We start from the raw sequence: 24437 nt of genomic DNA, 5'->3' as shown, positions 1-24437 counted from the left end.
ACATTATGCCATTTGTATGCATTTAGAAGAAGCAGTTAACGATATGACAGCCTTTCTTTCAATCTGTGCTTCAAGAATTACAGCATCTTTGATTTTGTTCAGAAGTTCAAGAAAAAAATTGAGTTCTTTGAGATCAAAATATTTCGTCTTTGGTGACAGAGTTGTGATTGGTCAATATATCCAAAGAAACACTTTTACTGTCACATCAAACATTCCATCGGTTTTCTATGCGGTTTTCTTTGTGCTTTCCTCCCCCTTTTAACTTCCCTCCTATATGTTTTTCATCCTTTGTTGTTTATCATTTGTAGGCATCATCATCTAGTCTGCATATTTTTTCCACTATGTCTGAGCTGCTCCAACCACTCTGTTACTGATACACTATGTTGAGGACTGGAGGTATTGGACGATATGCCTGATCTGTCTCTGTTAGATGGATCTCTGTTACTACTGACCTACGGCATGCTTTGCTGCTGTGATGGCCATCGGTTCTCTATTCCTACTGAGCCGCCATCGTGTCTGCGAGGTTGGCCACCCATTCAATTGATATGATGGAAAGATTGTATCATTTGGTCGATTTTTTATTTCTTCATTCTATATGGTGCACATGTGCCGTAATTTATTGTTTCACTTAGTCAGAAGATAATAAATGAATACAAAAGCGCACAAGTGAATAGAATAGCGTTTGGTGTTGCATAAGTTATGAGCACTATTAAAGTGCTATACTTCATGATGACTCAAGGCGTCGCTATGTACCTGCAATAGATTCTAACGTAATATAATTGTCGCCTTTCCACCCACAACCTCTTAACGAGAGCAGAAGGCAGCCAAACCTGGGGACTCTTTGAAATGCGGCAGGGTTTTAAGAAGCGGTGGTCTTTTCATTCCTTCGATCAAATCCATTTATTTTTTGGGTTGTAAGAAATACGAAGCCAATCGTTTTTTAACGTTTATTACTCTGGATACCAGGATGGAAAACAACGGTTTATTTATTTTTGTCTTTTTATTGTCTGTGCTGCATTACGTTAATGGCGACCTGAGCTATTCGGTTCAAGAGGAGATGAAACGCGGATCTGTTATCGGGAATATAGCCAAGGACCTGGGACTTACATAGGACATATTATCTGCTAGGAAGGCTCGCATTGAAACAGAGGAAAACGAACGGAGGTATTGTGACGTAAGTCTAAGAAGCGGAGAGCTCATTGTTTCAGAGAGAATCGACAGAGAGGAACAATGCGGAGAAAAGCCGTCTTGTGTTTTTAAATTCGAGCTCCTTTTGGAATCTCCATTAGAATTACACCGTGTATCACTACAGATACAAGACATAAACGACAATGCACCGAGTTTCCCAACGGATATTATCAAGCTGGAAATTAGAGAATCTGCTGTCAAAGGAGCTCGGTATCGCGTTAATGCGGCTCACGATTCAGATGTAGGCCAGAATGCGATACAAAGTTACACTCTTCAACGGAATAACCACTTTATTTTGAATTTACAAACTACAAGTGCCGGTAGTAAATATGGCGAATTGGTTTTAGAAAAGGAGTTAGACAGAGAGGAGCAGCAGCAAATACGATTATTGCTCACTGCTCTAGATGGTGGATCTCCTCAGAGATCAGGCACAGTAGTCATAGACGTCACTGTGTTGGACGCTAATGATAACGCCCCAGTGTTTAGTCAGGCCGTGTATGAAGCCAGACTTCCGGAAAACTCTCAGTTGAAAACCCACGTGATTACGGTGAGCGCCACTGACGCAGACGAGGGCGTTAATGGGGACGTTACATATGAACTGAGCCGAATGTCTGATAAATCACGGAACATGTTTTCACTTGATGGACAGACTGGGGAGATATTTGTTGCAGGAAACATTGACTTTGAAGAGGATTCAAAATATGAAATGTTTGTTGAGGCCAAAGATGGATACGGTCTTTCCTCAGATTCAAAGGTGATAATAAGTATTACCGATATTAATGACAACGCCCCGGTCATAGTGTTGAAATCCTTGACCGCTCCCATACCAGAGAACGTGCCACCTGGTACAGTTGTAGGCCTTATTAACGTGCAGGACAGAGATTCAGAGAAAAATAAACAGGTCCGCTGCTACATTCAACAAATGGTTCCTTTCAAACTGATTCCCTCAATCAAAAACTATTATTCTTTAGTGACCACGGATAAACTAGACCGTGAAGAAGTTACTGATTACAACATTACAATCACTGCTTCCGACAACGGTTCACCACCGCTGTCATCTTTGAAAACAATTCGGGTCTCTTTGGCCGATGTGAACGACAACCCACCTGTGTTTGAGGAACAGTCGTATAGCAGCTATGTCCCTGAAAACAACAAACCGGGCCACAGTCTGTGTTCTGTTAAGGCCCATGACCCAGACTGGAGACAAAATGGTACAGTGATCTATTCTCTTTTACCTGGTGAAGTCAACGGTGCTCCAGTCTCCTCTTATCTATCTGTTAACGGAGGCACCGGAATGATCCAAAGTGTCAAGTCATTTGATTGTGAACAATTTAGGAGCTTTAAAGTCTATGTAACGGCACGAGACAACGGTTCTCCTCCGCTCAGCAGCAACGTGACTGTGAGTGTCTTCATAATGGATGTAAATGACAACACTCCTCAGATACTTTACCCCGCCCCAGAGGGAAACTCCTTCATGACTGAACTGGTACCCAAAGCTGCACAAGGAGGTTCTCTGGTTTCCAAGGTGATAGCAGTTGATGGGGACTCTGGACAGAACGCCTGGCTGTCCTATCAGATCATTAAGTCCACTGATCCGGGACTATTCAAAATCGATCTGCACAGTGGGGAGATCAGGACCCAGCGAGATATTTCTGATTCTGACAACATGAAACAGAACATTGTAGTCACTGTAAAGGACAACGGACAGCCCTCCCTCTCTGCTACATGTTCCATGTTTTTACTGATTTCTGATAACTTGGCTGAAGTACCAGAACTAAAGGACATGGCTTATGATAATAGCAGTTCTAAATTAACATCATATCTGATCATCGCGCTGGTGTCCGTCTCCACCTTTTTCCTGACTTTCATTATTATCATTCTGGGATTGAGGTTTTGTCGGAGGAGAAAGCCCCGACTGTTGTTTGATGGAGCGGTTGCTATTCCCAGCTCTTATCTCCCTCCAAACTATGCAGATGTGGACGGCACTGGAACTTTACGCAGCACGTATAATTATGATGCGTATTTAACCACTGGATCTAGAACAAGTGACTTTAAATTTCTCACGTCTTACAATGACAACACACTGCCTGCTGACCAGACCCTGAGAAAAAATCCAGCCGACTTTGAAGAAGTGTTTGGAGACCTTGATGTTTCACCAGAGGTAGGCTTGTGGAAAATAAAAAAACAGAAATATATTTTTTATCCAAAGTAAATAGTTTTGAAAGGACCGTTTGACGGTTGCAATGAGCTGTGTCAGGCATGTTTTTGTCTTTGCTGGCCCCCATGGTTAAATCATATGTATGATTCCATTACATTGTTGGTTATTTTGATGTTGCATTCCTATTAGTAGTCCTACATTACTGCATTTGTACATGCTTCATGAGTGTGTGAAACAAAGTTGTTGCTGAAAAGCAGTTAAGGATTTAACCTTCCTTTCTTTCTTTCAGTGCTATAATTGTAAGTAACCACCTTAACTTCTATTCAGAGTTCAATGAAAAAAGTTCATAGGTCAATTTAAATTGACGTCTTTCTATCTACACTGTTCGAATAGATATCTTTGAATGGATTTGGGTCATAGATTAGTGATTGTCCAAGAAATCCCTGACAATACTCTCATTGTCACAGAAATCCTCCTGTCTGGTTTCTATGCATTATTATAATTATTATTTTTCTTCCCCCTGTAATCTTTTCTCTGCCCAGTCTGTAACCAATTGTCCAACTTTGTTGTTGAGTCTTTAGGGCAGGGGTACTCAAGTAGAAATGATGAGGGGCCACAAAATTTTTTTCAGTGACTCAAGGGGCCGGTCGGTATACGTGTGACTGAGGCCGATATATGCTCTGTTTTAGACGTAACGCGTAAGCACGTAAGATACATAACCCCCCCTTGCGCGGTAAAATATCCCCCCTTACGTGCTTAAGTGCGTCGGCCAAAATTCCTGACTATGCGACTAAAACACTACGGCCCTACGCAGCTCGCAAAGACTGTGATTGGCCAGCTAACCACATCCTTTCAGGAGTCTCACATTTCCGGTTTTACAGCATAATAGCGCCATTTTTAAAAGGCCGTGACAGAAGCGAATGAAGAATTTTGAAGAAGGAGAAGAAGAAAACACAAGAACGAATTATGATAATTATAAATATAAACAAGCCAGCGATTTCCACTTCCACGCCCACAGATTCGTTCGTTGCTCCCCCTACTGTTCTGGCGGAGAATCCCCTTGCAACACGCGCAATCCTTAAGGAACCTTAAAGGAACCGTAAATCAAAACTTGTCTAAAACAAGTCCCTTGTGTAAATTACGTGCTTACGTCTCTGCGTCTAAAACGACCCTAAATCGGCCTTGACTGCTGCTGAGATGGACTGTCTGCCTCGAGTTTGGGAGGGCTGGAGCGGTCTGTGGGCTGGAGTGCTATCTGTTTATCGTTGCAACCTCCAGCCTCGTATTGAGATCGCGGCGCGCGGTTTCAAAATAAGAGCGCCCAGCACGATTTTTTTTTTTTTTTTTTTTTTTTTTTATTTATAATTAAATTTTTTTTTCAAAACAGCTCGAGGGCCATTAATAGACACCCCGCGGGCCACAAAAGGCCCGCGGGCCGCTACTTGAGTATGACTGCTTCAGGGGCTTCAGCATCTATTCAGCAGAGATGACCGTTTCATCTAAGGACTGTATTGTGCCACTATGTGTTGGCTGCTCTAACCACTATGTTACTGCTACATTATGTAGAGGATTGACTGTGGTGTTGAACAGTCTGCATGCTGAGCTATGTCTGATGGATCTCTGTTACTGCTGACGACTGCATGCTATGTCGCTGTCCATGGTTCTGGGATCGCTTTGGTTCTGTATCCCATTGCTTTGCCATTGTGAATGCTATATTGGCCACACATCCAATTTATGTGAAGGGAAAATTGTTTCACTCGTTAGAATTTGTCTGTTACCCATTCCACGTGGTGCAAATATGTCGTAAGTTATTGTTTAACTCAGTCAGAAGAAAAAACAAAAAGCACAAGTAAATATAATAGCGTTTGGTGTTACATGAGCTAACGCCACTTTTACATGTTTATACTCCGTTATGACTCAAGGTGTCGCTATTCACCAACAATAGATTCCAACGTGATATAATCGTCGGCCTTTCCCCATCCACCTTCTGAGGAGAGCAGAAGGCAGACAAGCCCGGAGATTCGTCGAAAAACGTCGGGGTATTAAAGGGCTGATGGTCTTTCCCTTTTTCGATCGAATACATTTATTTAGACGAGGATATAAATCACGAAACCATACTTTATATTATTACATACTTGATTTACAAGGATGGAATACAAAGGATTGGGTCTTTGCGTGTTTTCATTCGTATTATCTGCGCTGAATCACGTTCATGGCGACCTGGACTATACTGTTCTAGAGGAGATGAAGGGTGGATCTGTAATCGGGAATATCGCCAAGGACCTGGGACTTACATTGGACGTACTGTCTGCTCGGAAGGCTCGTATTGAAACAGAAGAAAACGAACGGAGGTATTGTGACGTCAATCTTCGGAGCGGAGAGCTCATTGTTTCAGAGAGAATCGACCGAGAGGAACAATGCGGAGAAAAGCCTTCGTGTGTTCTTAAATTCGAGCTGCTTTTAGAATCACCATTAGAATTGCACCGTGTATCACTACAGATACAAGACATAAACGACAACGCACCGAGTTTCCCAACTGACAGAATAAAGCTGGAAATCAGAGAATCTGCCGACAAAGGAGCGCGGTATCGCGTCGATGCGGCTCATGATGAAGATACGGGCCAAAACGGTGTTCAGACTTACACTCTTAAACGGAATGACCACTTTCTGTTCAATATACAAACGTCAAGTGATGGGACTAAATTTGGAGAATTAGTTTTAGAAAAGGAGTTAGATAGAGAAGAGCAGAAGGAAATCAAATTATTACTTTCGGCTCTGGATGGTGGTTCTCCTCAGAGATCAGGCACATTAGCGATAGACGTCACTGTGTTGGACGATAATGATAACGCCCCAGTGTTTAGTCAGGCCGTGTATGAGGCCAGTCTGCCTGAAAACACTGCGATTAGAACCCCTGTAATCACCGTTAGCGCTTCTGACGCAGACGAGGGTGTTAATGGAGAAGTTACATACGGACTAGGACGGGTGTCTGAAAAGTCACGAAAACTGTTCTCCCTTGATCGACAGACCGGAGAAATATTTGTTGCAGATGATATAGACTTTGAGGAGGGATCAAAATATGAGATTATTGTTCAGGCAAAAGATGGGTTTGGTATTTCTTCAGACGCTAAATTAATTGTAAGAATTACCGATGTTAATGACAATTCCCCTGTCATAGCCTTGAAATCGTTATCCAATCCAGTACCAGAAAATGCATCTCCTGGTACGGAGGTGGGAATTATCAACGTGCAGGATAGAGATTCAGAGAAAAACCGAAAGGTTAGGTGTTCTCTTCAGCAACATGTTCCTTTTAAACTTATTCCTTCGATTAAAAACTATTATTCTTTGGTAACAACAGAGAAACTAGACAGGGAACTGGTGTCTGAATACAACATTACAATTACTGCTATCGACGAGGGCTCTCCTCCTCTGTCGTCAGTTAAAGTTGTTCACATCTCAGTAGCTGACGTCAACGACAACCCACCTGTGTTTGAGGAGCAGTCGTATAGCAGCTATGTCCCTGAGAACAACAAACCGGGCCACAGCCTGTGTTCTATTAAGGCCCATGACCCAGACTGGAAACAAAACGGTACAGTGATCTATTCTCTTTTACCTGGTGAAGTCAACGGTGCTCCAGTCTCCTCTTATTTATCTGTTAACGGAGACACCGGAATGATCCACAGTGTCAGGTCCTTTGATTATGAACAGTTTAGGAGCTTTAAAGTCTACGTAATGGCACGAGACAACGGTTCTCCTCCGCTCAGCAGCAACGTGACTGTGAGTGTCTTCATAACGGATGCGAATGACAACACTCCTCAGATACTTTACCCCGCCCCAGAGGGAAACTCCTTTATGACTGAACTGGTACCCAAAGCTGCACAAGGAGGTTCTCTGGTTTCCAAGGTGATAGCAGTTGATGGGGACTCTGGACAGAACGCCTGGCTGTCCTATCAGATCATTAAGTCCACTGATCCGGGACTCTTCAAAATCGATCTTCACAGTGGGGAGATCAGGACCCAGCGAGACATTTCTGATTCTGACAACATGAAACAGAACATTGTAGTCTCTGTAAAGGATAACGGACAGCCCTCCCTCTCTGCTACATGTTCCATGTTTTTACTGATTTCTGATAACTTGGCTGAAGTACCAGAACTGAAGGACATGGCTTATGAAGATAGCAGTTCTAAATTAACATCTTATCTGATCATCGCGCTGGTATCCGTCTCCACCTTTTTCCTGACCTTCATTATTATCATTCTTGGATTGAGGTTTTGTCGGAGGAGGAAGCCCAGACTGTTATTTGATGGAGCGGTTGCTATTCCCAGCTCTTATCTCCCTCCAAACTACGCAGATGTGGACGGCACTGGAACTTTACGCAGCGCATATAATTATGATGCGTATTTAACCACTGGATCTAGAACAAGTGACTTTAAATTTGTCACACCTTACAATGACAACACATTGCCTGCAGACCAGACCCTGAGAAAAAATCCAACAGACTTTGAAGAAGTGTTTGGAGACCTGGATGTTTCCCCTGAGGTAAAGAAATAACGTGTGTTTCAACTCCTAATATGTTCTCACTTAGAAATATGGTCTTTCAGCTTCTCTCTATAGCAGCTCATATTGGGCGCTCTCTTTGGCAGTTCAACATTGGATCATGCATCATTTTTTCATAAATGTTGTCTTTGCTGTCACACATGATTCTATTGTTTTTACATATCTTGCATAGTTGCACCTTTCATCTGCTGCTGTTGGTTACTATTATGGTGCAATCCAATTATTAAGGAGTCTATTTTAGGAACATTATTGTGGTACGAAACAAGTTTCTTTCTGAAGAAGCAGTGAAGGATGTCTTGTTTCCATCCTGTCTTGTTTCCAAGCGATATTGTTGGTTTTATACTTCCCCCTATTACTTTCCCAGTCCGTCACAACTAGTCCCACTTTGTTGTCGAGTGTTTGGAGGATTCAGCATCTAGTACTTGTTAACTGAGGATTTTATCATTATAACACAATGTGTTAGCTGCTCCAACCACTATGTTACTGCTATAATATGTGAAGGACTGACTGAGGTGTTGAACGACCTGCATGCTTGAGCTCTGTCTGATGGATCTTTGTTAATACTGACCAACTACATGATATGTCGCTGTCCATGGTTCTGGGATGTCCATTCAAAGCGGTTTAACGTTGTAATGCCTTCGTAAATACTATACCATTTAAGTGCTATTATTTATGGATAATTTTAACAATATCAAATGTTTTTTTTCTACATAGAACAAAGCCTGTGTTGTTTATTTTTCTTAGGCTATATTCAAAGACCATAAAATATGACGGTGAAAGGAAAACGGAATTCAATAGTAGGCTTATTTGGTGTTATACGATTTACATCCTATCTCAATATGTTATTCTGCATACTGACTCATGGTGTCGCTCTGCACCAGCAATTGAGTTCATCAAATACAATCTTCAGCATTTCGACCCACCACCTATTGACGCAAGCAGAAGGCTAAGCTTGGACACCGTTCTACAGCAGTATTTAAGTCGAATGATCGTGTCGTTCCTTCGATCAAATCCATTTCATAATAGCGTTGTTGGCAGTCTCGAAACAGTAGTTAAATAGTATATTATTCTGTTTTACAATGGAACACAATCGGTTGGGACATTGTGGATTTTTATTTTTATTGTTTGGACTGCATTTCGTTCATGGCGACCTGAGCTATTCGGTTCAAGAGGAAATGAAGCAGGGATCTGTTATCGGGAATATCGCCAAGGATCTGGGACTTACATTGGACGTAATATCTACTAGGAAGGCTCGTATTGAATCAGAGGAAAACGAACGGAGGTATTGTGATGTCAGTCTTCGAAGCGGAGAGCTCATTGTTTCAGAGAGAATCGACAGAGAGGAACAATGCGGAGAAAAGCCGTCATGTGTTCTTAAATTCGAGCTGCTTTTGGAATCTCCTTTGGAATTACACCGTGTATCACTACAGATAAAAGACATAAACGACAATGCACCGATTTTCCCAACAGACAGAATAAAGCTGGAAATCAGTGAATCTGCTGTCAAAGGAGCTCGGTATCGCGTCGATGCGGCCCATGATGAAGATATAGGCCAAAACGGTGTTCAGAGTTACACTCTCAACCGGAATGACCACTTTGTTTTCAATATACAAACGTCAAATGACGGTACTAAATATGGAGAATTAGTTTTAGACAAGGAATTAGATCGAGAGGAGCAGAAGGAAATCAAATTATTACTTTCGGCTCTAGATGGTGGTTCTCCTCAGAGATCAGGCACTGTAGCAATTTACGTCACTGTGTTGGACGCTAATGACAACGCCCCAGTGTTTAGTCAGGCAGTGTATGAGGCCAGCCTTGCTGAAAACATACCGATAAAAACTCCTGTAATCACCGTAAGCGCTTCTGACGCAGACGAGGGTGTTAATGGGGAAGTTACGTACGGACTAGGACGGGTGTCTGACAAGTCACGAAAACTGTTTTCCCTTGATCGACAGACTGGAGAGATTTTTGTTGCAGGTGATATAGACTTTGAGGAGGGATCAAAATATGAGATTATTGTTCAAGCAAAAGATGGATTTGGCATTTCTTCAGACGCTAAAGTAATTGTAAGAATTACCGATATTAATGATAATGCCCCAGTCATTGCTTTGAAATCGTTATCCAATCCTGTGCGAGAAAATGCATCACCTGGTACGGAGGTGGGCCTTATTAACGTGCAGGATCGAGATTCAGAGAAAAACCGAAAGGTTAGGTGTTCTCTTCAGCAACATGTTCCTTTTAAACTTATTCCGTCAATTAAAAACTATTATTCTTTGGTAACAACAAAGGAACTAGACAGGGAACTGGTGTCTGAATACAACATTACAATTACTGCTATCGACGAGGGCTCTCCTCCTCTGTCGTCAGTTAAAGTTGTTCACATCTCAATAGCTGACGTCAACGACAACCCACCTGTGTTTGAGGAGCAGTCGTATAGCAGCTATGTCCCTGAGAACAACAAACCAGGCCACAGCCTGTGTTCTATTAAGGCCCATGACCCAGACTGGAGACAAAACGGTACAGTGATCTATTCTCTTTTACCTGCTGAAGTCAACGGTGCTCCAGTCTCCTCTTATCTATCTGTTAACGGAGACACCGGAGTGATCCAAAGTGTCAGGTCGTTTGATTATGAACAGTTTCGGAGCTTTAAAGTGCATGTAATGGCACGAGACAACGGTTCTCCTCCGCTCAGCAGCAACGTGACTGTGAGTGTCTTCATAACGGATGTAAATGACAACACTCCTCAGATACTTTACCCTGCCCCAGAGGGAAACTCCTTCATGACTGAACTGGTACCCAAAGCTGCACAAGGAGGTTCTCTGGTTTCCAAGGTGATAGCAGTTGATGGGGACTCTGGACAGAACGCCTGGCTGTCCTATCAGATCATTAAGTCCACTGATCCTGGAATTTTCAAAATCGATCTGCACAGTGGGGAGATCAGGACCCAGCGAGACATTTCTGATTCTGACAACATGAAACAGAACATTGTAGTCGCTGTAAAGGATAACGGACAACCCTCCCTCTCTGCTACATGTTCCATGTTTTTACTGATTTCTGATAACTTGGCTGAAGTACCAGAACTGAAGGACATGGCTTATGAAGATAGCAGTTCTAAATTAACATCTTATCTGATCATCGCGCTGGTATCCGTCTCCACCTTTTTCCTGACTTTCATTATTATCATTCTGGGATTGAGGTTTTGTCGGAGGAGAAAGCCCAAACTGTTATTTGATGGAGCGGTTGCTATTCCCAGCTCTTATCTCCCTCCAAACTACGCAGATGTGGACGGCACTGGAACTTTACGCAGCAAATATAATTATGATGCGTATTTAACCACTGGATCTAGAACAAGTGACTTTAAATTTGTCACATCTTACAATGACAACACACTGCCTGCAGACCAGACCCTGAGAAAAAATGCAACAGACTTTGAAGAAGTGTTTGGAGATCTTGATGTTTCCCCTGAGGTAGGCATAATCCAGAGTTTCTTCCTTATATTTTCATAGATCCAACACAAAAAATGTTCTTTGTAATTATTCATTGTTCTACACTTGCTCATTGATAAGCATTTGCAAAACGGAGACAAAGTGTGAAATGTGAGGCAGATATTGGCTTGGGTGTTAGACTCCCATCCAAAAGGTTTTGTGTTCGTACCCCAATATCATGCACGTTTGGAGCAGGACCTGGAATACGTCTCAGGAAGGTTAAATCAATTAGGAAACTCACAGGGTGCTTCAGAGAGGCTGATAAAATGTTAGCAATATAATGGAATGAATCAAGTGAACCATTTTACGATTGCAACCTTTGTTTGAGTTAAATGGTGTTGAGTACAAGATCAGGCAATTAATTTAAATGATTGTAGTCCTTGTTTTTTAAGATAAACCTGACCACAATCATGGTCAAAACATTGCCGTCATGCTGATGTAAAGAACCATGTTCTGCCTCTGTCCGTGGTGCTGACATTATATTTTGACCCTGAACCCTTTAATGTTTCAAAGAACATATCGCTGTGTCTTTGTATCGTAATGGTGTGTTTTTATTCATGTCATTTCCATTGTCTTCATATTATACGTTGAGCTATTAAATTAAATGTACACTCTTGATGTGCTAAATCTCTGCTATACTCATGGTGTCACTATAGACCAGCAAAGCGCTCTGAACCGACCCTCATGTCCTTCCTGCTTATTGACGGGCTCGAGCACAAAGTAGAGGCTTGCATGCACGCAGACAAGGGTTGAACAAGTAGGGAGTAAACCGTCATCAGTAGCGTGGCTACAATCGGCTATGAATGCTTTTTAGTGCGATTGAGAAGTCTAGGCCTATATTGTACAGCTTTTGAACGAAAATGGAAAAAATACATTGTGGATTTTACGGTTCGATTTTATTCTTCATTATTTTACTGCATTTCACAAATGGCGAGCTGGACTACTCGATTCAGGAGGAGGTTAAGCATGGATCTATAATCGGAAATGTTGTAAAGGATCTTGGGATTGATGTGGGTAGAATGATCGCTCGAAAAGCTCGCATTCAGACAGAACGAAATAGCAGAGGGTACTGTGAAATGAATCTTCGTACTGGAGACCTGACTGTCGCGAAGAGAATAGACAGAGAAGAGCTCTGTGGAGAAAAGGCTTCGTGTGTTCTCAAATTTGACCTTTTATTGGAATCACCTTTAGAATTGCATCGCATATCACTGAAAATCGACGACATCAACGATAACATACCACTGTTCCCGAAGGATACAATTAAACTGGAAATTACAGAATCGGCTGACAAAGGAGCTCGCTACCGCGTCAACGCGGCCCATGATGCAGATATCGGCCAGAACGGCGTTCAAAGCTATATTCTTAGGGAAAATAAACATTTTATTTCAAATACTCAAACCACAAGTGCTGGAATAAAGTACGCTGAATTGGTTTTAAATCAAGAATTAGACAGAGAAGAACAACAGGACATGAAATTATTGTTAACGGCTCTGGACGGTGGATCTCCTCAGAGATCAGGTACTCTAACCATAGACGTCACTGTGTTGGACGCTAATGATAACGCCCCAGTGTTTAGTCAGGCCGTGTATGAGGCCAGCCTGCCTGAAAACTCTCCGTTGAAAACCCACGTGATCACTGTTTGTGCTAGTGACGCAGACGAGGGCGTTAATGGAGAGGTTACATATGAATTTAACAAAATGTCCGATAAGTCACGAAAGCTATTTTCACTTGATCAGAAAACAGGTGACGTTACTGTTATAGGTGACATTGACTTTGAAGAAGGATCGAAATATGAAATATATCTGGAAGCAAAAGATGGTTATGGTCTCTCTACAGACACTAAAGTCGTTATAAGTATAACTGACAACAATGACAACGTACCAATCATATCTCTACAATCGTTGACGAATCCAGTGCCTGAGGATGTTTCACCTGGTACAGAGGTTGGAATAATTAACGTGGAGGATATAGATTCGGATCAAAACCAACAGTTCCGCTGCTTCATTCAGCAAAATATTCCCTTTAAACTAATTCCCTCTATAAAAAAATATTATTCACTGGTGACCACGGATAAGCTAGACCGCGAATTAATGCCTCATTATAATATTACAATTACTGCTATCGACGAGGGCTCTCCACCTCTTTCCTCGTTCAAAACCATTCAAGTCTCTATCTCTGACGTCAACGACAACCCACCTGTGTTTGAGGAACAGTCGTATAGCAGCTATGTCCCTGAGAACAACAAACCGGGCCACAGCCTGTGTTCTGTTAAGGCCCATGACCCAGACTGGAGACAAAACGGTACAGTGATCTATTCTCTTTTACCTGGTGAAGTAAACGGTGCTCCAGTCTCCTCTTATTTATCTGTTAACGGAGACACCGGAGTGATCCAAAGTATCAGGTTGTTTGATTATGAACAGTTTAGGAGCTTTAAAGTCTATGTTATGGCACGAGACAACGGTTCTCCTCCACTCAGCAGCAACGTGACTGTGAGTGTCTTCATAACGGATGTAAACGACAACACTCCTCAGATACTTTACCCCGCCCCAGAGGGAAACTCTTTCATGACTGAACTGGTACCCAAAGATGCACAAGGAGGTACTCTTGTTTCCAAGGTGATAGCAGTTGATGGGGACTCTGGACAGAACGCCTGGCTGTCCTATCAGATCATTAAGTCCACTGATCCTGGACTTTTCAAAATCGATCTGCACAGTGGGGAGATAAGGACCCAGAGAGATATTTCTGATTCTGACAACATGAAACAGAACATTGTAGTCGCTGTAAAGGATAACGGACAGCCCTCCCTCTCTGCTACATGTTCCATGTTTTTACTGATTTCTGATAACTTGGCTGAAGTTCCAGAACTGAAGGACATGGCTTATGAAGATAGCAGTTCTAAATTAACATCTTATCTGATCATCGCGCTGGTATCCGTATCCACCTTTTTCCTGACTTTCATTATTATCATTCTGGGATTGAGGTTTTGTCGGAGGAGAAAGCCCAGACTGTTATTTGATGGAGCGGTTGCTATTCCCAGCTCTTATCTCCCTCCAAACTACACAGATGTGGACGGCACTGGAACTTTACGCAGCACATATAATTATGATGCGTATTTAACCACTGGATCTAGAACAAGTGACTTTAAATTTGTCACGACTTACAATGACAACACACTGCCTGTAGACCAGACCCTGAGAAAAAATGCAACAGACTTTGAAGAAGTGTTTGGAAACCTTGATGTATCCCCTGAGGTAGGCATTTTAGCTGAACAAATTGTTATTAAACACTTATGTTTCAATTAGGAAGTTTATTGTCAGTCTATCGTATTTAATACATTGTACTTCATCTTAGGTCCATCTGAATTTTTTTTCAGTACACACTGCTTGATGTTTCAAAATGGCTTCTACACATGTCTGTTAAATCTTTACCCTCATTGTGTTCTGTTTGTCAGCCCCTGTTGCACCAGTTTGAGCCTCACATAATGAGTTGTGCATAATCATCAAAGCTGCACCAATTGAAAAGCTCTGGTAAACTCTGATAATGTTATAAGGATGTTAAAAATAAAGTACTGAATGTATTGCAATCAATCATAAAGTTTATATTATAATGAATAATCAGAATATTGTCCTTACAATACCAATTATAACTTAATATTTAAATTAAATGCAGTGTACCTCGGTTATGAGTATCATATCATTTAATATTTAGAAATACCTTTTCAATGTGGACTTCACTAAGCAAAATTCTGAAAAAGCAGGTCAACAGATTGACAGATTATGTTATTCTTCATTTCATACACCTCATTGAGGTCGTCTATTGAAGAGGTTTCCTGTTCAGGATGTTAACAGTTGATAGATGTGGATCTTTACTTACCAATTGTGTGTGTGTGTGTGCCTGTGTGTGTGTGTGTGTGTGTGTGTGTGTGTGTGTGTGTGTGTGTGTGTGTGTGTGTGTGTGTGTGTGTGTGTGTGTGTGTGTGTGTGTGTGTGTGTGTGTGTGTGTGTGTGTGTGTGTGTGGTCCAGGGACGTGGGTCACAGATCTGAATATGCAAACCCGTCTCACAGAAATAAATGACATTGTCACGTCATTTAATTGATCGATTCATTCGTGATCTGGGACACGTCATTTCAATTTTTACTTGCCAAAAAGCACAAATTTCAAACTCATGTACCTAAATTCCCTATGCCAACAGATAATTTATTGTTTATTTTTCTCATTTGTTTCAAGGTTTTTCAACACAAAAGAAAATGTCTGCGATAACAAACAATATGGTTGGCCAATATGTTTTGGCCACCCGTTTCCATTTTCACCTTTGATTCTGAGAATTTTTGACAATTCACGGATATATTTAACTGCAGGTGCGCCGCTCTGTAGGCAAACTGCGACGGAAAAAAGGTAGCTGCTTCATCTGTTCTTTTTGAAATTGTAGGCCTATGTCTTAATGTTTATTTAATCTAGCCATCTATTGTCCTGATTATTTGTAGGCTATGTGGATGAAAGTCTGCGTTGATGCCTCAGTGTCGCAAGCGGACGTTGCCATGAAATTTGTGCTTTTTTGGCACAAAAAAATTGAAATGATGTGTCCCAGATAACGAATGAATAGATTAAATGACGTGACAGTGTCACATATTTCCGTGAGACTGGGTTGGAATTTGTATACCATCACTTAAAAACGTGTATATTTAAAAACTTTCTCGTTAAGTTATTCTAACTTCAGGCCTACTCCCCCATCACAACTATTCCTGATGTTTTGAATCCAGCCTCTTAGAAGTGTCCATCTCCTGCCCTCCATAGGTTGTATGTACTCCCAGAGCATCTGTGTATGTTGCTCCCAGCGCCGCAGTACGCTCTGCTTCACTATGTGGAGGGGTTACTTGAATGTGGTTGTACATTCTGCACACACCTGTGGTTATGGTCATGCTTCTACTGCCTTATTCCTTGCTGTGTCTCTGACCATGGTGCTGGAAGGTTTATATAGAGTTGTACACGTCTTAACTATTTAATTCGGAAAACACAGTTCAATTACATATTTCCTAAATGGGTTGATTAGGGTTAATTTGAATGAGTTACATGTTCACTACATATGGTGTGCATATGGGGTGATGTCATGTTGTCCTAATACAAAGTCCTTTAAAGAAAAAAGTAGACTGCACAACTGAACTGAACAATGGATTATTTGGTGTTCCAAGAGTTGTGAGTTATAGCCCCTCTCAATGTGCTTTACACCCTGATGACTCAAGAGGTCGCTATGCACCTGCAATAAAGCAGTCCGGCAAGATAATATAAGAGTTAGCCGTTCCACCCACGACCTCGTGACGAGGGCATGCAGGACAAAGCAGAGTTTCGTTGAAAAGCGGTAGGATATCAAAGGCCGATGGTCTTTCTTTATATTTTATCAATTCAATTACCTTAGGGCTTTGTTAGAAAACCTGAACCTATCGACTATATTGTCTATTATTCGAATAAAGAGGATGGAACATTGCGGGATGGGTCTTCGTTTATTTTTATTTTCCTTATTTGTGCTGCATTACGTTCATGGCGACCTGAGCTATTCGGTTCAAGAGGAAATGAAACGCGGATCTGTTATCGGGAATATCGCCAAGGACCTCGGACTTACATTGGACATATTATCTACTAGGAAGGCCCGTAGTGAAACAGAGGAAAACGAACGGAGGTATTGTGATGTCAATCTAAAAAGCGGTGAGCTCATTGTTTCAGAGAGAATCGACAGAGAGGAACAATGCGGAGAAAAGCCGTCGTGTGTTCTTAAATTCGAGCTGCTTTTGGAATCTCCATTAGAATTACACCGTGTATCACTACAGATACAAGACATAAACGACAATGCGCCAACGTTCCCTACGGATATTATCAAGCTGGAAATCAGAGAATCTGCAGGCAAAGGTGCTCGATATAGAGTGGATGCTGCTCATGATGAAGATATAGGCCAAAACGGTGTTCAGAGTTACACTCTGCAAAGGAATGACAATTTTGTTTTAAATTTACAAACTACTAGTGCTGGCAGTAAATATGGAGAATTGATTCTCGATAAGGAATTAGACAGAGAGGAGCAGCAAGATATTAAATTATTCCTCACGGCTCTGGATGGAGGTTCTCCTCAGAGATCAGGCACAGTGGTCATACACGTCACAGTGTTGGACGCTAATGATAACGCCCCAGTGTTTAGTCAGGCCGTGTATGAAGCCAGTCTGCCTGAAAACGCTGCGTTAAAAACCCTTGTGATGACCGTAAGCGCAACAGACGAGGACGAGGGCGTTAATGGTGACGTCACATACGGACTGAGCCGGGTATCTGATAAAACACGTAAATTGTTTACACTTGATCGACTGACTGGGGAGATATTTGTCGCCGGTGACATAGACTTTGAGGAGGGATCAAAATATGAAATATTTGTGCAGGCAAAAGATGGATATGGTCTTTCTTCTGATACTAAAGTGATAATAAGTATAACTGATGTTAATGACAATACCCCAGTTATATCGCTGAAGTCATCGACCAATCCCGTACCTGAGAACGTGTCACCTGGTACGGAGGTGGGCCTTATTAACGTGCAGGATAGAGATTCTGAGAAAAACCGAAAGGTTAGGTGTTCTCTTCAGCAACATGTTCCTTTTAAACTTATTCCTTCAATTAAAAACTATTATTCGTTGGTAACAACAGAGAAACTAGACAGGGAACTAGTGTCTGAATACAACATTACAATATCCGCCACCGATGAGGGCTCTCCTCCTCTGACGTCAGTCAAAGTGGTTCACATCTCAATAGCTGACGTCAACGACAACCCACCTGTGTTTGAGGAACAGACGTATAGCAGCTATGTCCCTGAGAAAAACAAACCGGGCCACAGCCTGTGTTCTGTTAAGGCCCATGACCCAGACTGGAGACAAAACGGTACAGTGATCTATTCTCTTTTACCTGGTGAAGTCAACGGTGCTCCAGTCTCCTCTTATCTATCTGTTAACGGGGATACCGGATTGGTCCAAAGTGTCAGGTCATTTGATTATGAACAGTTTCGGAGCTTTAAAGTGCATGTAATGGCACGAGACAACGGTTCTCCTCCACTCAGCAGCAACGTGACTGTGAGTGTCTTCATAACGGATTTAAATGACAACACTCCTCAGATACTTTACCCCGCCCCAGAGGGAAACTCCTTCATGACTGAACTGGTACCCAAAGCCGCACAAGGAGGCTCTCTGGTTTCCAAGGTGATAGCAGTTGATGGGGACTCTGGACAGAACGCCTGGCTGTCCTATCAGATCATTAAGTCCACTGATCCAGGACTTTTCAAAATCGATCTGCACAGTGGGGAGATCAGGACCCAGCGAGACATTTCTGATTCTGACAACATGAAACAGAACATTGTAGTCGCTGTGAAGGATAACGGACAGCCCTCCCTCTCTGCTACATGTTCCATGTTTTTACTGATTTCTGATAACTTGGCTGAAGTACCAGAACTGAAGGACATGGCTTATGAAGACAGCAGTTCTAAATTAACATCTTATCTGATCATCGCGCTGGTATCCGTCTCCACCTTTTTCCTGACTTTCATTATTATCATTCTGGGATTGAGGTTTTGTCGGAGGAGAAAGCCCAGACTGTTATTTGATGGAGCGGTTGCTATTCCCAGCTCTTATCTCCCTCCAAACTACGCAGATGTGGACGGCACTGGAACTTTACGCAGCACATATAATTATGATGCATATTTAACCACTGGATCTAGAACAAGTGACTTTAAATTTCTCACGTCTTACAATGACAACACACTGCCTGCAGACCAGACCCTGAGGAAAAATCCAACAGACTTTGGAGAAGTGTTTGGAGACCTTGATGTTTCCCCTGAGGTAGGCAGACTCTAGAATTATTTTTGGTATTTTTCAAAGATCTCGCTGAATTTAAACACACCAACTTCTAGTTTACATTTTTTTCTTTTTTCATTATTTCGTGTTGTAATGCACTTACACATCGGACACAGACACAGGGAAATTTACGGGCAAATCGTGGCATCGGTGTCCAACTCCAATCCAAATGTTGTGACGTTCAAACACTAGTGTCTTACCATATTGGGATACTTGATCAAAATGATTTGGCTGTTCCTTCATGACTTCATGGATCTGCATCCACAGTAATTAGTTTTAGACTTTTTTAAAGTTTCTGTTAAATGATTTTGTAAGTAGATAAACAATTGTCTGCTGGATAATTTGCAATATAGAGATACAGATTCACTTTTTCATTTCAATGTACAGTGGTAGGCATACGTTTAGGCACGCATGCTAAAGTTGACTAAAAATTGAAATAAAAAAATCCTCTTTTGGAAATTGATCTTTATGCCTAAATAAAACGAATGAGGAAAAATCCAACCTTTAAGGACACCAATTTGCTATGTGAATGAATAATGTATCGTAAATAAATGAATGTTCTCCATTAAAATACAGGGGGTATAAGTATAGACACCCCTATGTTAAATTCCCATAGAGGCAGGCAGATTTTAATTTTTTAAAAGCCAGTTATTTCATGGGTCCAGGATACTATGCATCCTGATGAAGTCACCTAGGCCTTTGGAATTAAAATATCCCCACATCATCACATACCCTTCACCATACCTAGAGATTGGCATGGTTATTTTTAGTTAGCCTAATGATTTCTCAATCCAAATCAAACCAGGTAATAGGCCAACTGAAATAGAACCATGCCAATCTCTAGGTATGGTGAAGGGTATGTGATGATGTGGGGCTATTTAAATTCCAAAGGTCTAGGTGACTTCATCAGGATGCATAGTATCCTGGACCCATGAAATAACTGGCTTTTAAAAAATAAAAATCTGCCTGCCTCTATGGGAATTTAACATAGGGGTGTCTATACTTATACCCCCTGTATTTTAATGGAGAACATATATTTATTTACGATACATTATTCATTCACAAACCAAATTGGTGTCCTTAAAGGTTGGTTTTTCCTCATTTGTTTTATTTAGGCATTAATATCAACTTCCAAAAGATGACGTTTTATTCCTCTTTTTAGTCAACTTTAGCATGGGTGCCTAAACGTATGCCTACCACTGTATGTATTATATGCAATAATGTCCCTGTAAAACTATATTCACAAGTTTTTAGTTGACTTAAGAGCAATGTGGTTATGATTTGTGCTCCATCTTGCTATATGCTACAAAGTATTACATCGATACATCAACAAGTCCACATTGCCACGTTTCTTTAAATAACTCAGTTTTGTCACGCTGATTGTGAGAAAATGTTAACGCATATTGTGATCATCAATCTTTCAAATATTATGTGACTGTCAATGTATTGTAATGGCGTGGGTTTTTTTCATGCAATATCCAGTATCTTCATACTATAGTATTTTGAGATAATCGATTGCATGTACATGCTTGATGTTTGATATCTCTGGAATACTCATGGTGTCACTATAGACCAGCAATGCGCTATGAAACCGACCCTCATGACCAAAGTGCTTATTGAGGGTCTCGAGCACAAAGCCGAGGCTCGCATGCATGCACGCACGCAAGGATTGAACCGTAGAGCGTAAACCGACTTCACTAGCGTTGCTTGAATCGTGTGTAGCTGAACAGGGAATTTTCTTTTGTGCGATTGACGAGTGTGTATTGGAAAGCTTTTGAAAGAAAATGGAAAACCGACATTGTGGATTCTATGCTTTCATCTTGCAATGTGCAATAATGTGCAACGTGCAATAACCTGTGTTTCAACTCCTAATATGTTCTCACTGAGAAATATTGTCTTTCAGCTAATCTCTATAGCAGCTCATATTGGGTGTTTTGTTTGGCAGTGCAACATTGGATCATGCATCTTTTTTCACAAATTTCGTCTTTGCTGGCACACATGATGTTATTATTTTTTACATATACAGTATCTTGCATGTTTGTACCTTTCAATCTGCTACCGTTGGTTATTATTATGGTGCATTATTGTGGTACGAAACCAGTTTGTTGCTAAAGAAGCAGTGAGGGATGTAAAAGCCCATTCTTTATTTTTGTGTTGTAAGATGTGCAGCACCTTAATTTATTTTCAGAAGTTATTGAAAATGGTTGCTCGTCATTTTAAGTTAACGATGTTGTCGCTACACTGTTTGGAACAGATGTCATTAACTTGAAGGGTGAGGGAGATATGATGGTTCAAGATATCCCAGAAAAACCTTTCCCTTTCACAAAAGTCATCCTGACTTGTTTCCATGCAGCACTGTTGGTTTTATTCTTCCCCCTGTAACTTTCCCAGTCTGTCACAACTAGTACCACTTTGTTGTTGAGTGTTAGGAGGATTCAGCATCTACTCAGGATAGTTTTCTGTGTTATCTGAGGACTTTCTCATTATAACACTATGTGTTAGCTTCTCCAACCATTATGGTACTGCTATACTATGTGAAGGACTGAGTCAGGTGTTGAACGACATGCATGCTGAGCTCTGTCTGATGGATCTCTGCTAATACTGACCGACTGAATGATATGTCGCTGTCCATGGTGCTGGGATGTCCAATCAGTGCTGTTTAACGTTGTAATGCCTTCGTCAATAGTATATCATTTAATTAATATTATCTATACATAAATGTATTTATTTCCAAATTAATTAGTTTTATGGTTAAACAAAGCCTTAATGGTTTCCTCTTTCAGCTCAATTACAAGTCCATAGCAAACGACGGTGAAAGGAAAACTAAATTCAATATAAGGACTATTTGGTGTCACATGATTTAAGTCCACTCTCAATATGTTATATTTCCCACTGACTCATGGTGTCGCTATTCACCAGCAATTGAGTTCAACAAATACAATCGTCAGCATTTCGACCAACTATTGACGCGAGCAGAAGGTTATCGCTTGGACATATATCTACAGCGGTATTTAAGTCGAATGATCTTTTCGTCCCTTCAAATACATCGATTTCTTAAGAGCGTCGTTGGCAGTCTTGAAACAGTAGTTATATGGTACATTACTCTGTTTTACAATGGAACACAGACGGTTGGATCTTTGTGTCTTTTTATTTTTATTGTTTGGACTGCATTTCGTTCATTGCGACCTGAGCTATTCTGTAAAAGAGGAGATGGAGCGTGGATCTGTTATTGGAAATATCGCAATGGATCTGGGATTTGAAGTAGGAACATTATCTATTCGGAAGGCTCGTATTAAAACGGTGGGAAGGGAACGAACGTATTGTGATGTCAATCTTAGAAGCGGAGAGCTCATCGTTTCAGAAAGAATCGACAGAGAGGAACAATGCGGAGAAATGCCTTCGTGTGTTCTGAAATTCGAGCTGCTTTTGGAATCTCCATTAGAATTACACCGTGTATCACTACATATACAAGACATAAACGACAATGCACCGAGTTTCCCGACGGATTTTATCAAGCTGGAAATCAGTGAATCTGCCGTCAAAGGAGCTCGGTATCGCGTTAATGCGGCTCATGATGAAGATATAGGCCCAAACGCTGTTCAGAGTTACACTCTTAAAAGGAATAACCACTTTGTTTTCAATATTCAAACTACAAGTGCTGGCAGTAAATATGGCGAATTGATTCTCGACAAGGAGTTGGACAGAGAGGAGCGGAAGGAAATTAAATTATTGTTAACGGCTTTAGACGGTGGCTCTCCTCAGAGATCAGGTACTCTAACCATCGACGTCACTGTGTTGGACGCGAATGATAACGCCCCAGTGTTTAGTCAGGCCGTATATGAGGCCAGTCTGCCTGAGAACTCTCCGTTGAAGTCCCTCATTGTCACTGTAAGCGCAATGGACGCTGACGACGGTGTCAATGGAGAAGTAACGTATGGACTTGGCCGGATATCTGATAAATCAAGGAAATTGTTTTCCCTTGACCGACAGTCGGGAGAAATATTCGTTGCAGGTGACATTGACTTCGAAGATGGAACTAAATATGAAATGTTTGTTGAGGCTAGAGACAGTTATGGTCTCTCTTCAGATACGAAAGTAATAATAAGAATAACTGATGTGAATGACAACTCACCAGCAATATCTTTAATATCGTTGACCAATCCCATACCAGAAGACGTGTCACCTGGTACAGAGGTGGGACTTATAAACGTGCAGGATAGAGATTTTGGGAGGAATCAAAAAGTTCGTTGCGCTATTCAGCAAACCGTTCCTTTTAAACTTATTCCTTCTATCGAAAATTACTATGGTTTGGTAACAACAGAGAAACTAGACAGGGAACTAGTGTCTGAATACAACATTACAATATCCTCCACAGATGAGGGCTCTCCTCCTCTGTCGTCAGTCAAGGTTGTTCACATCTCAATAGCTGACGTCAACGACAACCCACCTGTGTTTGAGGAACAGTCGTATAGCAGCTATGTCCCTGAGAACAACAAACCGGGCCACAGCCTGTGTTCTGTTAAGGCCCATGACCCAGACTGGAGACAAAACGGTACAGTGATCTATTCTCTTTTACCTGGTGAAGTCAACGGTGCTCCAGTCTCCTCTTATCTATCTGTTAACGGGGATACCGGAGTTATCCAAAGTGTCCGGTCGTTTGATTATGAACAGTTTAGAGGCTTTAAAGTCTATGTAATGGCACGAGACAACGGTTCTCCTCCGCTCAGCAGCAACATGACTGTGAGTGTCTTCATAACGGATGTAAATGACAACACTCCTCAGATACTTTATCCCGCCCCGGAGGGAAACTCATTCATGACTGAACTGGTACCCAAAGCTGCACAAGGAGGTTCTCTGGTTTCCAAGGTGATAGCAGTTGATGGGGACTCTGGACAGAACGCCTGGCTGTCCTATCAGATCATTAAGTCCACTGATCAGGGACTCTTCAAAATCGATCTTCACAGTGGGGAGATCAGGACCCAGCGAGACATTTCTGATTCTGACAACATGAAACAGAACATTGTAGTCGCTGTAAAGGATAACGGACAGCCCTCCCTCTCTGCTTCATGTTCCATGTTTTTACTGATTTCTGATAACTTGGCTGAAGTTCCAGAACTGAAGGACATGGCTTATGAAGATAGCAGTTCTAAATTAACATCTTATCTGATCATTGCTCT

The 24437-nt window shown here is 41.5% G+C and overlaps 7 protein-coding genes and 1 pseudogene across 9 annotated transcripts in view; all 8 read left to right on the top strand.

Annotated features, from left to right (window-relative positions):
• The window catches only part of LOC115552155 (protocadherin gamma-C5), a 297188-nt gene that overhangs the window by 54194 nt on the left and 218557 nt on the right, over window positions 1–24437 (top strand). The window lies entirely within an intron of this gene.
• The window catches only part of LOC115552186 (protocadherin gamma-A11-like), a 136054-nt gene that overhangs the window by 50833 nt on the left and 60784 nt on the right, over window positions 1–24437 (top strand). The window lies entirely within an intron of this gene.
• LOC115552161 (protocadherin beta-15-like) overlaps window positions 1–24437 on the top strand; it is an 88013-nt gene that overhangs the window by 2792 nt on the left and 60784 nt on the right. The window lies entirely within an intron of this gene.
• On the top strand, window positions 561–3441 carry LOC115552187 (protocadherin gamma-A11-like; annotated as a pseudogene).
• Window positions 4755–24437, top strand: part of LOC115552194 (protocadherin beta-15-like) — an 80467-nt gene continuing 60784 nt past the window's right edge. Inside the window, exon 1 of the mRNA XM_030368048.1 lies at window positions 4755–7882. Within this exon, the coding sequence (XP_030223908.1) occupies window positions 5495–7882 (2388 nt within the window). The 5' untranslated portion in view covers window positions 4755–5494. The remainder of the gene's footprint in view (window positions 7883–24437) is intronic.
• LOC115552189 (protocadherin beta-15-like) lies at window positions 8832–11496 on the top strand. The gene has a single exon (XM_030368044.1). The coding sequence runs from the start codon at window positions 8980–8982 to the stop codon at window positions 11404–11406; it is 2427 nt and encodes an 808-aa protein (XP_030223904.1). The 5' UTR covers window positions 8832–8979; the 3' UTR covers window positions 11407–11496.
• Window positions 12226–15288, top strand: LOC115552183 (protocadherin beta-15-like). The gene has a single exon (XM_030368039.1). The coding sequence runs from the start codon at window positions 12246–12248 to the stop codon at window positions 14685–14687; it is 2442 nt and encodes an 813-aa protein (XP_030223899.1). The 5' UTR covers window positions 12226–12245; the 3' UTR covers window positions 14688–15288.
• LOC115552195 (protocadherin beta-15-like) overlaps window positions 15980–24437 on the top strand; it is a 69242-nt gene continuing 60784 nt past the window's right edge. Inside the window, exon 1 of the mRNA XM_030368049.1 lies at window positions 15980–19245. Within this exon, the coding sequence (XP_030223909.1) occupies window positions 16858–19245 (2388 nt within the window). The 5' untranslated portion in view covers window positions 15980–16857. The remainder of the gene's footprint in view (window positions 19246–24437) is intronic.

The sequence above is a fragment of the Gadus morhua genome, chromosome 10 (genome assembly GCF_902167405.1).
Source record: "Gadus morhua chromosome 10, gadMor3.0, whole genome shotgun sequence".
Taxonomy (NCBI): Eukaryota; Metazoa; Chordata; class Actinopteri; order Gadiformes; family Gadidae; genus Gadus; species Gadus morhua.
The sequence above is the reverse complement of the archived record's forward strand: the minus strand, read 5'-3'. Positions and strand labels throughout refer to the sequence as shown.

Excerpts from the sequence above, each read along its gene's own strand:
- LOC115552183 (XM_030368039.1), top strand. The coding sequence starts at position 12,246 with ATGGAAAAAATACATTGTGGATTTTACGGTTCGATTTTATTCTTCATT.
- LOC115552189 (XM_030368044.1), top strand. The coding sequence starts at position 8,980 with ATGGAACACAATCGGTTGGGACATTGTGGATTTTTATTTTTATTGTTT.